At 42.3% G+C, this 17354-nt stretch overlaps 1 protein-coding gene across 2 annotated transcripts; it reads left to right on the top strand.

The window, feature by feature from the left end:
* Window positions 1–9638: 9638 nt before the first annotated feature.
* On the top strand, window positions 9639–17333 carry Flo1 (flotillin-1). 2 transcript variants are annotated; one of them, XM_068763490.1, is made up of 11 exons: window positions 9639–9784; window positions 10883–11049; window positions 12043–12222; window positions 12409–12492; window positions 13033–13251; window positions 13551–13711; window positions 13996–14104; window positions 14422–14547; window positions 14637–14807; window positions 16179–16284; window positions 16617–17333. In XM_068763490.1, the coding sequence occupies exons 1-10, from the start codon at window positions 9733–9735 to the stop codon at window positions 16245–16247; spliced, it is 1338 nt and encodes a 445-aa protein (XP_068619591.1). In that variant the 5' UTR covers window positions 9639–9732; the 3' UTR covers window positions 16248–16284; window positions 16617–17333. The 2 variants fall into 2 exon arrangements, with proteins under 2 accessions (XP_068619591.1, XP_068619598.1); XM_068763497.1 differs by lacking the exon at window positions 16179–16284.
* Window positions 17334–17354: the final 21 nt, after the last annotated feature.

Genomic DNA, 17354 nt, shown 5'->3' with positions numbered 1-17354 from the left:
TGCATCACTCTGTCTGCATGTCATGACTCCTTTAATCAACATAAGCGCTTGGGCTGCTGCGCACGAGCGCACTCGCCTCGCGGACAGGCGGCGGATCCCTTGCCCCGGCGCTACCTCTATTATATAAATGACTTAATGTAAGGTACGCGGTTAGCCGATGTATCTAATTGTGTGTATTGCCTCGTCGGCCCGCACGGCTGTAATATTAATCGAACAGCTCGGGTAACCAGGGACTCCGTACTTTCTGACGCTGATGTCTTTTCAAAAGGCGACAGCTAGTTATGGACTTTCTCCATAATCAATCAATTTAATTTGTCCAAGTATAGGAATACTATTTTTTCTGTAAAATCCTCAAAGGTTGTAACAGGTTCTAATGTTGATCATTTTGTGCGCCAGAGAAATAGATTACATGCGCCGCCCCATCGTGTGGCCTGCTGCATATAAACGTATGCGTGAGGTTGCAGTCAGAGCTCGGTGCAGCCCCGGGTGCACGACGAGCACAGCTGCGAGTAGCGTTATTGCAAAAAGGAAGGCGCGCGGGGCGGTGTGAGGCGGTGCGGGGCGCGGGCGCAGCGCGCAGTGGGTGAGGGCGTGCGGTCAACGCTCGCCTAACTGCCGGACTTACTAGTTGGACGCGCGGCGATGGAATCCGCGGGACAAAAAGAAACGCGCCGCTCCTGGCCGCCGCTGCTCGCCCACCCGCAAACATCCCGTTTACGTCGCCACGCACCTACGTTCTCTACGGTAGCATTCCACTCGGGCTCGCGGACAGCTTGTGCCTGCTCACGACCTCCACAGCCTGGTCCCCGTTCGAGCATTTATATACTCACTTGAGGAAATAGTAGGCAAAATACGCATCCTTGTGCACCTCGAGACTGCCGATGTGCTTCACTTGCACAATTGTATCTGCATTGTCATGAAGTCTACGAAGAACGACGTAGTTATAGGTAATAAAGAAGGTAGTCTGCAAAGCAGCTGCAGCGGACTGCAATACCAGCGATGGATGTTCTTTTAGTAGTTATTAACGGGCATCGGTTTACCTGCAACCGCAAGTAGCTGAGCAATCGCGGAACTAGTTAGTTCTTTGAACCGCTCGTCTGCAGAGAGGATGAGGTCTAGGTAGTTACCCAGCAGTGGGCAGAGAGCTCGTGCGCTTGCAGCGGCTGATTTGTGCTTTTCCACTGACGTTTGTGAAACGGCACTCGGGCGTTCGTTTGGTTTCACTCTATTTGCAGTTCAAAACGCGGAGAAGCGAGCGCTCCGCCTCGGCGGGCACGTTGGCCGTCGCTGCCGGCATGCTGCGAATGCTTTACGATAAACACATTTAATACAAACCGTTTTTTTTTTGCACGAATTTATGAAATAGTATGCGCAAAAAACACGAGGATGAGAAACGTGCGCAAATGACGTATTTGTTTGAATTAAAGAAACTAAGTCATTGTAAAATTACGGTTCCATTCAAAACTCGAAGATTCTCTGGCAACGTCGACGTTAAGAGGTAACGATGCGGTCGGACCAAAGCCGGAAGGGATGTGTTACAATTACAAAAAGTATTGCGTTAGAGGCCGTCGTGTTATTACAGTTAAGTGTTTGTCATCGATACGATGTTTGGCGTCGCGTTTACCGTTCAGCGCGCCGGTGTGTGCGTGTGCTCGCGCGCACGCGGGCGGCGCCTGCGCCACTATTACACTTAAATGTCAAACAATATCCAAATATGGCTTAAAATGGGCCACCGAGTAAAAGTACTAATGAACTACATTACGTTGCTCGACACGAAAAGTAGGTAATTGGTAGGTTTACATTTCGCCGCGTTGGCTGCGTTTCGGAGCACGCGCGTATCGTCCGGTTTGCGCGGGAACGGTGCACCGCTACAGAAACTGTCACTTGTGCGTCTGTTAAAAGCTGTACGTGTCCAGGTATAAAATAGACAATTCAAATCAATCGTATTAATAAAACAACAATGCTATGTGACTAAAGCTTACATTTGTTTAAAGTTACATGACTATTTATTCAACTACGGGAATAATGTCAATGAAATTTCCCACAACCGCGTGACGCATAAATTGTGCTCCTGTTGCATTTCACCGGTTGCTCCTTGTTCATAGTCTGTCAACAAGACGATTATTATAGCGTAGGTCGGTACCTGCGGTTTTGTAAACGGCACATAATATGAAGATTCATGTGGGAGCTGCAACAATTGATACATAGAACCTCTTCCTCTACGCCCAAGGTTTCATGTACTTAAAAAGTGTTACTTATGGAAAGACGTGACTGGACACTTCCGCAAGGTCATTGTGGTTGACACGTAGCAGTCACACATGTCCTCTACACTGGACGATTTGGTAGCAGCTCAGCGCCTCCGTTTCACCAGCGAGCAGTACACCACAAAACAGCGCAAACATCATGCTTAATATAAAATACTGTACGCACACAGTCGCGTACCGGCTCGCCAGCCACCGCCTCACTATGCAACTATCTCACAGCTAGTGGTCGCGTCAGACGTCCGCAGTTCAACTTTGAGCGGCGAAGCCTCGAGGCGTGACGTCAGCAATTGCGGTAACTACGTTTCAGTTAGTTAATAGTTGAGTTAGTTTCGAGCTCCGCGAACAGTTACCCGCTCCGAACAATCCCAACTATTTATTACGAAACAAAAGAGCAGTCACCGATTAAATTCAAAGCTCAAAGAGTTATTTACGGTTCGAGTGTCGGCAGCACTTTGCTGCTCTGACACGAAGCGTCCCCCTCCTGTACACTCCTGTATACGCTGCGCGAGCTTTGACCTTTCAGGGGCAAAATTAAAATACATAATATCAAACTGAATAGCTCCTTCCTACCGTGGCGTTTTCAAATATTACAGAAACTGTTTGAACCTTTTATTTTCATTGCTATCTCTTTTTTTATTTTTAGAGAAGGTCAAGTACGGTACGGATTGCTAAATCACAGCTTGTATGTGAAATGTTTAGTTTCTTCCCTGGTGCGTAATTGCCTCTTCAAGTCCTTTAATTCCGACGCTGAACAGTGTGTAGTCCGGCAATAGCCAAACAAAAACTTTCTCTGCAAGATGGTCGTCGCGAATACTTTGAATTTGTGCAGCAATCGCACAGGGATGATGTGGGCTGCAAGGGAGTGCGGATATCAGTGTGAGTACCATTACAGACATCAGCTCGGATACACTTGCGGAAATCCACGTACATCCGCTTGTCCTGCCGCACGATATACCCCACGGCGCTGATTAACATTTTAATTTTGATAATATAGGTATTAGAAATCCTTAAACAACTGTTGATACATCGACCTTTAGAAAGAAAATACTGTTGTACAGCACGTAAAAGTGATAGACTAGAGATGCCAAATTGAGGGTTAGGTAAGTTTATAGGTTTACAGGACATTGTTACAACAGACCGTCGCTCTATTGAATTGTTGATTTACATTCTTTATGAATGTTTTTCTGCCTTTTCAGCTATGTAATGTTTTTGAAATCATTGCCATAAGACGTGTAAGTGAAAGCTAGCGAATAGAATAACTGCAGAGTGGCAGTCGACTTACGGCAGAGCTCCGTGAACCGCGTTACACTTGTGACACCGTAATTTTTACTCTTTAATTCAATCTTAGCGCTAAGGCCAACCTGTGAACCCATGCCAGAATCCGCCGGCACCCGTATTGAAACGCAGCAAACTGTCAACCTCAGTGAGGTCCAACGAAGAGGTGGCACGTATAATGTACTTTGGCGGAGTTGGAGTCGTGCTGCGTAGTGCGCCGTTTCGAGACAACGAGGACGCATTTAATATTTTGATAAAATGATTTAGATGTAGTTATCACATTACATGCTTATGAACACGGGGAGCCAATTGTGTGTATCGGGGAAGTACATGTGGCGGAGATCGAGTCTGCGGCCCCAAGTCGAGGGTGTAGGAGACAACCTCCCGTTGGGCAAGCGGCAAGAACGTAGGTGTACTGGCTACCGAAGGTTTCGATGAAAGCGCTATCTTAAAAAACAGTATCTAACTGCGAGTGGACGGGCTCCCATGACCAAGTAGCGCAAGTCAGCCGGGCTCCGGAGTAGCGCCTTGTGCGCCCCAATTTTAAACTCGGCTCCTCCAATTGTGACGTGAGCAAAGGGGCGAGCCGGTCCCGCTCGCGACCGCTTGATCTCCGCCGCCGCATAGCGATGCACGTCCGAGGCGGTCGATACGGACGCCGACTTGCGCGGTGGGTCGACCCGCGCGCCCCCGCCCCTCCGCGGCACTACCCTCCGCCCGCCGCGCCCCGCGCCGCCCCCGCGGGACCCACCGTCGCACCCTCCTTGTGCCCTCGTTGCGTCTTGAATACCCCTTCGCGACGCCTCACATTGATTTGTGCTGTTAATATACATTATTAATGACGGGTGCGGCAACGTGTAGCAGGGCAGCTGGCAGCCGCGGAACCTACGTTCTGCTGCTCACCAAGCGCGTCCATCATATTCGTGCGCCTTGTCCTCATAACACCAACATTGTCCAGAGCCAATGCTTTGAACGCGGGTGTCGTCGACGGGCTCCGACCTCCGAATGAAAACGCAACGCGTATTGTTGCTTAATATGATATAATAAACAGCGGTAGTAGTTCACGAGCGAAGAATTGTCTCGGTGTCGGCGCGTTCACCCCGGTGCCGCGACCCACATCGTCGTACCTACGCCCCCTACCCCCGCTGCCCCGCCACCCTATTGCACTGCACACGCACACTGAGCGACACACTCGCCGAAGAACCGCACAGGCATACGGCGAGTGCACCTCCTGCGCGTGTGAACACCCACCGTGTCGACTCGATCACCGTTTATTTACGAGAATAAATATAAAACCAAACTCGATTATCGAAGCCGGCCGCAACAGAACTCGCGAGGGGCGCCGACGTTTCCCCGTGCGACCTAATGTAAGGTGTCGGAAACACCGCCGGCGTTCGGCTTACAGTGCTGTCCTTAGATTCGAAGAGACAGGGCGCCGTGAACGCCTAACCTAGAACCTCTTAAGATAGCGAAGCCCGAGGCCTGCCGGGGAAGCCTCGGCTCGAGCCACAACATACTATCACTTCATCGCATTTGGAGGCCACCGGGTTTTTAAATTGATTGGGCGGAGGCTCCATGAAGTGACTTTAGGGGCCCTCGATGGGACCTCGGCTTTTGTTATTATTCATGTCAGCTGACAGACGCTCACTGCAAGGCACACGTCTTCTTTAAAGATCTCCACAATGACTGGTCTCCGGCTCTCACTTATCGATAACCCTCGTTTAGTAATCCGACTCCAGGGCGTGAAAAGGGGTCCAATCTCGACTTGTTGGGTGCCATTACCTCACCACTTCGGAAAACATTAGCCTTAAGGGAAGGAAGTAGCAGGAGAAATTTTTGCAATGATTCTATCTAGAATTATCGGATATTGACCACCGCTGTGATTTTTGATTGTGATTAGATTCCGACCAGGCCAGTTGATTTTCACGTTTCGGTCCCAGGACGACAGTTAAATTGTGTTTTAGGTGGCGGTAACTACAATCAGTTAGTTGTTGTATGTTAAGCTACACAGTGAAAGTAATATATCGATGATCAAATCGAATCTAAAAAATCGCGATCAGATCAAGAATATGGCTCAGGGCCGGGTTCACACGCCAACGCGCCGCAAGCATTCCCTTACTCTCGTTTCATAATAATTAGAGTGATGTTCGACAAATCTTAATAAGGCAACGGTCCGGTTTTCCCATGGGAGAAAACACATGACTGCGATAGGTTCTAAAGTTGAAATGCGCGAAAGGCTTAGGCGGCGAGTACGTCCTCAATGTATAAAAAGGTTCAAACTTCGATCAAAGTTTTAAGGCCGAAGGTCTTCAGACGTCAGCAACATGAAATGGTTTCGTGTTGCCGTGGCCCAACGAGGATACAGCTGAGGAAAATCCAGCATTTCCTCCACACGTACCTAAGCACAGTGACCCGTTTTGAGCGCTGACTGCGGGTAAGGTTTAATAGGAAGAACCATATTTAGTGAAACGAAGATTTCTTCTCGAAAATAAATAAGGATTGCAGAGCATGGAACAGCTTGGTATTCGGGTACAGTTCCCGTTTAGAGATGTGTTTACGCCGGAGACCAGCTCTTTTGCAGCCGGGTGCTACATTTTACCACTCACGAACACTGATTTCTTTTTTTAAATATAGGGTTTGTTATACAAATTGAATAAAAAGAAAGTTTCTGCAAGTTGAAGTGTAATTCGGATATCAATATGTATCGCAGATATAAACAAAGGTACTTAGGTAAGGTACGGTCGGAGCGCCCGCGTTGCTAAAACTGAACTCCAGCATTAAACACGAATATTTGAAATCGCAGTAATTAATACATAAGCAATAAATTACCATCGGAAGACATAAACACGCGGTGGTGCATTGCCAATGAGTGGAGCATTGAACGAAGACGCTGTTGCATTGCGCGGATGGAGAAATGGTACGAACACGTGCGTCGGAGAGATCCGTCGCCGGGAGAAATCGCGCCAAACATCTCGTATCGTGCAACTGGGTGCATTTTTTTTATTTCATTTCTTTGAAAGCCTCTCAATTGCTTTTTAACTAACTTCATAACGAATAAGGATTATATTAGTATTATAATCATTAATTATTATGTTTATGGAACAATTTTAAAATTACCCGAGAGTTCTCAAAGGTTTATGATATTATTATTGTTTTAATACGTTATCTACAACATACTACAGCGAATGTGCTTAATGTACGTAATTATATATGCATAAAATAAAAGTGTAAATAAATAACGCGCCAATCACAAGTCAGCATTTTTTTAGGTTGCACATCGTAATGTAAAGTAAATTCAGACACCTTCCCGCCCAAAGAACCGTGGCTGTGAAATATTCATATCGTAGTTCCTAAAAACACTGAAAGCTTATAATTAGTTAATGTATTAGATACACATATAGGTCGGATATACCGGAAGGCCGGTACTTTAACATTTATTTTAGATAGGGTATCAGAGCAATCTGTTTCTCCCATAATTATTTAAAAAAATAATAAATCACCAGCTACATAACATCGATTTGGACAACGAGTAAAGTTATTGGAATAATTTCGAATAGTTTTTCGAACACCTTTTCTAGTGATATGAAAGATATTATAAATCTTTAGGTTAGATTTAAGTTTTTATGAATAATGTTTATCCCAAAACAAAAATGGAACACGAGTGACGTCACACCCGCAGCCAACAAATCCTCCCAACGACGAATGTGTCACACGCCAGCCCACTATTACACGTAGTGTTTCCAATCCATCGCCGGGCGCTTCACCATTGCGAGCAGCGTGCGTCGTTACACTACAACCGATGCAATCAATTCGATGACTACATGAAACACCATCGCAATCAGTAAAATCAAATTTATCAGAAAGAAAATAAATCTATTAATAATTTTGTCAATTTTTACAAGTAAAACAAAGATTTTTTTTTACATTCAAAGAAAGGTTATTTTTTACACAGTTGTCAAAAATTTCATAAGTATTTAAATAAATATAACATTACATGAAAACAACCTCTGCAGCTATTATTATTATTACTATTCCTAATTTGCAAATTATATATCTCATCCCATATAGCACTGTTTACTATGGATTTGAAACTGTTCTCCTTTACCTTCATATTCAAAACGTAAACAACATCAATCGTAAATACGTACGTAATTATAATTATATGTGAACACGTCATTCAAAATTATGAAGAAATTAAAATAAATCAAATAATAATTTAATTATATAATACTATAATAATCAATTAAATGATATAAATAAACATAACCAATGAGAATAATTAAATAATCTGTGATAAAAAACCTGAACTGGCATAGCTTATTGTGAAAAACGTCGTGTCTTTGATGATAGGTTCATAAATATAAATTATACAAATCCACAAGTCTGAATAAACTAAAGCCAAATTACCATCTGATCGCTTAGTAAAGCAAACAGTATATTCAATACTGCATATAATAATATAAAGAACTCGGTCATTTGATCGTAAAATTAGACGCCATACTTAAAATTGACGTATTGATTGGTGACAAGAGATTTTTGAAACGATGTCTCCCCCGCTTGCTTCGCGCGCTTTCAAAGTTTATTTTTTATTTTTAATGCCACTTTTGTCGTTGTAATTTCAAAAATACATTCTTGTTAATATTAAACACGCAAAAAAATATATTAATTCTACATCCATTAGAGCTACAGTTTAAAAATAAGCATTTTTTTAATAAAGGCAGCCTGATCTAACCTCAAAAGGTCAGTGTTTAGAGGTTCTCGAGTGACGCGTCCACGAACCGGTGGATCTCCACTAAGTGGACTGGCGATATAGTTATGGTAGCGGTAAGAGGAGTAAAAGTAGCTGGTCGTTATGGCGATCTTTGGGGAAGACCTCCGTCTTGCAGTGGGTGTCAAAAGGCTGAAAAGAACCACCCTCGTGGGTAGAATATCGTGAAATCTTATCTGATCTCTATTCGGCGATGGTAACATTTCTTAATATTCAAGTCTTTAAGCCGTATGGTTATAGAGATATCGAGATGACTCAGTACATAGGCGCCTCTATCGTCGGTGTGTTAAGTTACATAGAATAATTGCGTAAATATCAATTGTTAGTATTTAGAAAAAAACACGAAAAAGTTAGCTGTCTATGGATTGTTCAAGAATACCCGTTTAAGTTCTGGCGTTGCTGTCAATATCCTATAATTTTGACACTACTAAATGTATTTTTTCAATAAATGTGAGTTGTAAAATCAATATCGGTTCTTTCATTCCTCACCGGAATTAAGGAAGATATTTCCCACGATCATCTTAAGACACTTTTATTTAAAAAGCATAATAAATATTTTATGGAATAAATAAATATTTAAAATAATAACATAATAAAAAAGGGCATCATTTCGATTGCATTCATCAAATCGGGCATATTTTAAATATCGTTTTGAATTCGAATTATTAGGCTTTAAAACTAATGTATAAGATATCCATCACACACCATGCAATAAAAACAGACCAGACCGTCGCCCCGAAACCAAAATATTTCCCAGTAGTGAGTCACAATGTATAAATATATTCTCTCCATCACGTCATCGTAACGGTCCTTAGATACTCTATGGTCATCCCATTGACATTTGTCGATTGTAAAGCTAGTGATGTATAATTACGGAATTTAAAAGAGACTAAACAATTTTAAAAATTTCATTAGCTGTGAATAAAACATAAAAAATCTTTAATATCTACAAACCTATATAATAAAGTAATAATATTACGCGAATATAAGAGAATTTTAAACTAGTTTTATTTATTTTTGAAACAGACATGTAATAAACTTAAAATCATTTTTGAATAATCGCTACATAGTAAATTTTACGTACCTTTTTGGAAAATATTGAAAAAACAGTTTGTAAATTTTTAATGATACACACTAAATATAAAGTTAAAAATAACTTCATCGAGCACCGATATTGAACCAACAGTTATCTAATTTGTAAATTAAAAAATAAGCATTTAAAAACTTGTACTAGAGAAATATTTAAGAAAGAGTTTTTCAAAAAAAAATTACAGATAATTTATAGAGAGGTGATTTGTTGAATATTTTTCTTATCTGCGACTATCCCACCATTGCCTAGAGAAGCTGTTCTGTGTTTTTGTTTCAAGTATTTTCTTTGGTTTAAGAGTTTATTATCGAATCTTGTTTTATTTCACTGAGCTAGAAATGACCTGGGGTTTCGTGACTTGCGGCCCGAACGAGGCTCTCGTTGTTTCAGGTAGGATCTGATAGCGCTCCTCAAATAATTTATCACTCTGAGTATACATAAAAAAATTTCCCCATGATAACGAAATAAATACTTTCTTTAATATCTAGACTATTTTCTGTTTTTGACTTGGCGATGTAAATAAACAATATAGCTTAGCGAATTTTATGCGACGGTTAACAATTTGTTAGTTTCCGCTGCGCCTGCTTTTTTCATACCATTCGCATTTTTTTGTTATTTCTTAATGTTATGTTTGTTTTATCCATTGCGGATTACAATAGATACACAAAACAGTATGTTACTAACTTTTACATACTTATAGCATTAATATATGGATGTAACAGGAATGTTTGTGTTATACAAAAAAGCAAGCTAATTTTATAACACCTCTGATTTTTTTAAATCCTTACCTCTGCTAAATTGCATGGTACGACAAAAACCTCAAATAAAAGATTTGCAGAAACTTAGAATTTACAAATTTTTTAATATGCAATTATTTGTAGAGTTCTAGAGCAGCGATATTATTTATGCTAATAGTATAGACAACTTAAATCTACTATACCCAATTACCAATAGTAAAGGGTTATTTTTTCACATATCATTAATTTTGTAGGTGCGGAAAGCCCAGAAATAAATCCAGGGAAAACTATAATAAAGATGAATTATACAAAAAGAGATTCTTAAAATTTTTACAACTTTAAAGCTTGCATTAGAAGACATTACAATTCTGTCTTTTGCCTGGGATCTCCTCTGTGTGAAGTGTATGACAATGTCTTAGTATATCTGCTTATGTTGTAGTATAGTCATTTGTACAGAACTACATTTAAATTATTATCAAAGGTTCATATAAAACAGTTCATAGCTATAGATTCATCTAGTGTACATTTATTTTGCGAAATACAATGTTATAATGTAAAAGTTATGTATACCTTTTTCAAATCCAAAATTTTCTTTTGTTAGATCTGTAAATAAACATGATTCTAATGAAAAAAAAATTATGGGTTATAGTATGATTTATTTATACATGGCAGAATTTTAACTTTTATGTTATTGAATTGCTTACAATTTGCACCTAAGTATATTAACTAACATGTGACGCGACCTCCACAGGATGTTGCTACTCGAAGCCGCTTCTCGTGCCTGGTGGCAGAGCATTTGTTTGGCCAGCCATACAGCGTGTCCAAAAGATATCTCTTAACACTATAACACTGCAAGTGGAGTCTCCAACTGTCTACACAAGCCAAGGTGTACCGATTTCAGTGACAGGAATAGCTCAGGTGCATATATTGTTCTGCTACACTTGGAATTGTCATATTGTTTACCTCTCATTTTTCTTTGACAACATACATCAGCATTTAATATTAGATTTATGGATATTAATTAAATACCTACTTTTACTGAAGTTAGCCAATTTGACTCTTAGTCCCTAGATAACCAGATAAAATAAACATCAATTGTAATATTTTTTACAAATAAATTATGAAATTACCTTGGTGGATCAAATTTTTCAGGCAAAAAATTAATTTTATAAAATTTATATGTTATTTTATTGCACTGTACTGTTCACACTCGATGTATATATCAAAATGAGGAAAAAGTAGGTAGTAATGTAGTGGCATAGTGAAAACAAGTGGCAATGGCTTCCCCATACTCACAAATATTGTATGTCACGAATTCCAAATGAGAAGAAACAAAGCACATGCTACTTGACTATTGCCAAGGCCTTATAGGAGCACTAAATTTAATGTTATACAATTAATTTTTCAACCACTTTATAAGTCAATTTAGCTGACAATTGTAAAAATAGGTATATCACATTCAATAATGCAAAATGAAGATGTCTGTGGGGAAGAGGAATAAATATTAATATTTAATTACATGAGCAAAAACCTACGTATGTTTATAAAAAGTAATTTTAGAGTTTTTTATATATAGAGTTAAAATTTTTAATGAGTCAAATTGGTTCCGCCTGTATATTTAGTAATAAAGAACTTAAATCTTAGTAGATCCTATCCATCCTAGTACATCTCTGTATTTCACATTTAGTTTGAAACAATTGTTTAACCTCATTCAATGCTTAACAGGCTGAGAAATTAAGGTCAATTAGGTTTGTACGGGCCTTTGCATTGTTTTGAGAAGCATAAATACATTCATGTGTGGGCACAGCCACAATCTTCCACTTATATATGTCACAGGCTTAGGTGTTGACGGCTATGTATTTTACCTTTGTGTGAGCATAATGCACTATAGATAATAAACTTATGTTTTAGGTGAAGATTCAAGGACAAAACGCAGAGATGCTGCTGTCGGCGTGTGAACAGTTTCTAGGCAAATCAGAGCAGGAGATTCAGCATATAGCCCTTGTGACACTTGAAGGTCATCAGCGTGCTATTATGGGCTCAATGACCGTTGAAGAAATTTACAAAGACCGAAAGATATTCTCCAAGAAGGTATTTATAACAGCAAATTATTTTGATACAAAATTAATACTACATGAAAGTATATAGACAGTTGCATTTACTATAAATTGACCATTGCATGTAATTACGTTAGTTATTTCTAAATAAAATTTGATTTATCTCCAAAGAAAGATTAAATTATGAACAAACAAACTAATAGGAACATAATTATTACAGGTTTTCGAAGTTGCATCAAGTGACCTCATCAACATGGGAATAACTGTGGTGTCATATACCCTGAAGGATATCAGGGATGAGGAGGTAATTATTGATTTGTAATGTCAAGCATCCACTTGACTGCGCCATTGAGTACATTGTGTAGCAATGACATGAATGCATCTTTCATCTATAATGCAGCCACCGACCCCGACTTAAACCGATGTGTACATTACAACTAGTTTATTTATGTACATTGCTCAGTTGCACCAGTACTAGTTGTTACACATTGTTGCATATACAGTACTTGTTTAAATTTTATTCATTATTAACAAGTGCAGCCGCGGCTGCTGGTGTCTGCAATTCACATAGAGAATTATTTTTTTTTCTGACTTGGCCCCCAGGGAGCAAAGGTATGTCCCTTTCAAAAGCTTTGTGTTTAAATCATGCGGTGCTTTCAGTGGTTGTGAGGTGTTTAGTAGATAGTTTTAATGTATCGGCAAATACCGCGGAGCGCCCCCGGGGTGGTGCCTTCTGTGCGTCTCGGTGGCGCCCCGTGCAGCTCCTTTTCTATTAAGGTGCATTCAATGTTGTTTTTAAAGATTGTCTCTTAGCGAGTTATTTGTAAGAGCGGGCGTCGGACAGGGCTACCTGAAGGCGTTGGGCATGGCGCGCACGGCGGAGGTGAAACGAGATGCGCGAGTGGGCGAGGCGGAGGCGCAGGCCGAGGCCAAGATCAAGGAGGCAATGGCGGAGGAGCAGCGCATGGCCGCGCGCTTCCTCAACGACACCGAGATCGCCAAGGCGCAGCGTGACTTCGAACTCAAGAAGGCCGCCTACGACGTCGAGGTGCATACCAAGAAGGTAAGTGCGCGCGACCGCGACCCCCATGTTATCCTGCGCCCTCTTCTCACTCGATCTTTGCTCTTGTTATATCTGAAAACATAAACAGAATAGTTCAGTTTAAATCTTTGTTACCGTCAAATGATAATCATCTGTCCTTTGGTTCCCGCACACCTGTTACTCACTGATAATAGTAATTGCTTTTTATGAAAAAATCATATGTTTGATTTGGTGAGGAGGCGGGTTGCAGACTCAAAACTTGAGGAGTGCGTTGCACGCGATTCGGCTACGATCACGGTTGTGTGTGTTTGTAACGACAGGCAGAAGCCGAGATGGCGTACGAGCTGCAGGCCGCCAAAACGAAGCAGCGCATCAAGGAGGAACAAATGCAGATCGCTGTGGTGGAGCGCACGCAGGAGATCAACGTGCAGAAGTGGGAGGTGCAGCGGCGCGAGAAGGAGTTGGAGGCGACGGTACGCAGGTGAGCGCGTCGCCTCTCTGTTCACGTAAGCGGCTACTGGCCGATCCGCTTTGCTCTAGCCTATTGTTTCAAATCAAGAAACTGCCGCTTTGTCATGTTCTCCCGTGAACGTGTAGTTCCAGTTCTTTCCACTTGTTGTAGAGGAAGTCTGCAGAGGTTTTTCCAGAGCCCGCTCCGGCGCTTTAGGTGTTGAGTGCATGATGCTCAGATAAGTGTTCCCGCATTCAGTTGAGTCTGCTGAGCTTGAGGTCCAGCGCCAATGATGTTGTTGTGTGCATCGGCAGGCCGGCGGAGGCGGAGAAGTTCAGGCTGGAGAAGTTGGCCGAGGCGCACCGCCTCAAGACCGTGCTCGAGGCGGAGGCTGAAGCGGAGGCTGTCAAAGTCCGCGGGGAGGTAACCTATCGAACCTAGATCTTTTACATAAAACCATAATTTAATATTGTTAGTAAGTATTTAATACTATACTCACACTTTACCCACATTTTACGATTAAGATCAAATGGTGGAGCGCCTGCAGAAAAACCTGAGTCTGCCCGCTTCGTGGCTTCTCTTTAGGAAACGTGAAGAGAAATCACGTCTATCAAGAGCCTTCTTAGGAATGACTATTCCTCCTACGAGGCAAACATTGTTTTAAAATTAATCAATTAAGTGAATATATGTTGCTCCGTGCTGTCCCGTGCTTTCCAAAAGGAGTGGTGTTGTGTGCGCAGGCGGAGGCGTACGCGATTAAGGCGAAGGCCGCCGCGGATGCGGAGCAGATGGCGAAGAAGGCGGAGGCGTGGAAGGAGTATGGTTCAGCCGCCATGGTCGACATGATGCTGGAGACGCTGCCAAAGGTACGTTGTCTCTCTCTCTTTTTTGTCTCTCCGTTGCAAATCCGTCACGAGGTCGGAGAGAAGGAGAATAACGCTCGTCTCGCGCGCAGGTGGCTGCCGAAGTTGCGGCTCCGCTGTCGCAGGCGCGCAAAGTCACGATGGTGGCGTGCGGCGGCGGTGAGGTGGGCGCTGCCAAGCTCACCGGCGAGGTCCTCAGCATCGTGCAGTGCATCCCCGACCTGGTCAAGGGGGTCACCGGCGTCGACATATCCAAGGTCAAGGTGAGTGGCAGAGAACATTTGGTCAGGCCCACGCTATAGCCCGATCTTCGCGCTAGGTGTCCTTGCGAGGGAACTTCACACCGGACTCGTATGTATATATATATTGTTTTGTCTCATTTTTTACGATGTATGTGTTCTACAGGAAAAAAAACAAAAAGTTTGCGAAAATATAAAAATAAATACGCTGCTTAATAAATTACTTGGAGTGTCTGAATGAAATTCATTTTAAAACCTTAAAATAAAATTGTATTTATTTGATTCTATTACAAAAAATATAGTTTAACTTTATTTAATCATTATCGCTATTTGATAATGGTATGCATCGTTTGTGAAGTGTGTCCAAAGCACCTTCATCATCAGAAAAACAGTGTCAATGCTGTCAATGAAGACGATGGAGTATCACAGACTTCGTTCTCGTCATATGTACTTCTTTCTCTTGTGGTAATGTAATTAGTGATTAAAATTTGAGATGATAAATTCACTGCCAAGTTGAAGACCTCAAATTAATTTTTACTTTTGAGTTTTTTACAATTTTTGGAACGTCTGTACCTTTTCTTAAACATATTTATGATCTTTGGTGAAAATAAAAACCGCAAAACTTCAAATTCGCTTAAAACCTTTATGTATATAAATGTACAAGTACATTTTGTTGATCCAATTGAGTGAAACTGAATACAAATTAAAAAGGTAATCCTCATACGTCAGTAGCGTAATGGAAAATACATATATAACATTATATATTGTCAACTACAGCGATATTGATAAATAATTTATTCGCATACATATACGAATAAACTGTAATGTAATAATAAATATACCTATACATTTAGGTTTTTTTTGGCCCCGTTTTCCCCCGCCGTGTGTAAAGGCGGGGTTCTATATAATTAGTTATAGGGTAAATAAGTTTTTCAGCTAACATATATTTCTTCGTTTATACATCTCATGTTCTTTCATTCGTACACATCATATCTTACATATACATATAGGTTAAAATATTTAATCTGGGGAAAATACGTGCGCGCTTCCGATTAGAGACTGCAAAATATGTTTTTACTGAAATAAACGCTTCGGCGATAGCGGCCGGGAGCGTAAGATCACAGCGCTCGCTTATCGCCGCGACCTGCGACCCCTGCCCCGCGACCCGTGCCCCGCGACGCGCTATCTCTCGCGAGCCGCAAGTGCGATTTGCTGCTCGGACGGCGACTGCTCGTGGAAGTTCTTGCTCGGTGTTCACCCCGCTGACAAGGGCGTGAACGCGGGGTTGAGCTTCAATCATTGCATCATGAACATCCACCAGCGCCGTCGTTCCCTCATGCACGTAACATTTCATAACATGCCGCTTCGCTTCACTAACCGCACGGTGTTGGGTAGGCGCTGTCGGAGCCTGCGCCCACGCCCACGCCCACGGCGCGAGGCGACTCCGCGCGCAAGCTGCGATAACTCTACTGGATAACTAGTCAAGCTAATGGTAATCGAGGCAAGTATCGCGCGTCATACCTCCCCCCACCCCGCACTCCTCGGCCTGCCACCCACTACTAACCTCATCAATTAGTCCCTTATCACGTCATGTCCGCCTGTTATTCGTAGGATCGTGAAACGGCTCATCTTGTGCGCAACTTCGTGTCGCGTTAATAAACAAGAGTCATTTGACGCTGTGAGGCGAGCGAGACGCGGGGCCGCGTACGAGTCGACTGTTATTCTTGCAATGAAAACAACTTGAATAGCGACGAACCCTCTGTTATCATAATATTAGCTTTCGGTCGCGCACGGGGATCGCTGTCGAATTGTAACGCTGTGCTTCATCTCCAGGGTCTCCGCGGCGTGTGAGCGGCGAGCGCCACCCCGCCCCGCCCTGCCCACGCCTCCGTCCGGTCGCATTCCTGATTACATTCTACACAGTGGGCGAGCTCTCAGCCACCGCTCACGGAGCGGCACTGCAAGTTACTCCTACTCTGCAGAAAAATATTTTACTAAGAGTAGTATAGGCGAGGTGAGCGGCTGGAGTAGCGGCCGCGGAGGGGAGCGCGGGGTTCCGTCGAGCGGCCGTCAGCCCCGCAGCGCAGATCGCTAGTAATCCTGTTGTTTGTTATACATAAATCACAATCTATATTTTTTTATTTAGCTAAACTGTCTTTAGGCTAATTGTAAATGTTTGGTGTTCAAGAAATGTTTGCTAAAATGTTCAAGGTGCGCGGGGCGGGCGCTGGCCTCTTGCTGCACCTACATCATTTTAACTAATTGCAATTGTGTGCGTGCGTGCATGCATGCAAGGCAGCGCGCGGCACGGCTTGGAGGGGGAAGACACGAACGAGAGTGCGTGCCTTCCCCCGTGCGTGTATTTTTGTAAGAGAAGTATATCGTCGCCGCACAAAATAATAAATCGCGAACGAAGGCTCCGTTTTATTCCGGTGCGACAGTTCGCCGGGAGCCTTCGCTTCCCAAATGAACGATTCTGTTTAAATGTATTTATATGTATCGACGTGATTCATAACATTGTATATTCAATAAAAAAATACTTCAACCCTGTGAGGCTGTTTTCATTGTGTT

The sequence above is a fragment of the Battus philenor genome, unplaced genomic scaffold (assembly GCF_028537555.1).
Source record: "Battus philenor isolate CCGP_79_NKW_IND1 unplaced genomic scaffold, ilBatPhil1.0.hap1 SCAF_1, whole genome shotgun sequence".
NCBI lineage: Eukaryota > Metazoa > Arthropoda > Insecta > Lepidoptera > Papilionidae > Battus > Battus philenor.
Note: the sequence above shows the minus strand (reverse complement) of the source record. Positions and strands in the feature narration are given on the sequence as shown.

Coding starts and splice junctions, on each gene's coding strand:
- Flo1 (XM_068763490.1), top strand. CDS start 9,733: ATGACCTGGGGTTTCGTGACTTGCGGCCCGAACGAGGCTCTCGTTGTT. Junction 11,050..12,042: donor CAGTGACAGGAATAGCTCAG/GTGCATATATTG, acceptor CTTATGTTTTAG/GTGAAGATTCAAGGACAAAA. Junction 12,223..12,408: donor GAAAGATATTCTCCAAGAAG/GTATTTATAACA, acceptor TAATTATTACAG/GTTTTCGAAGTTGCATCAAG.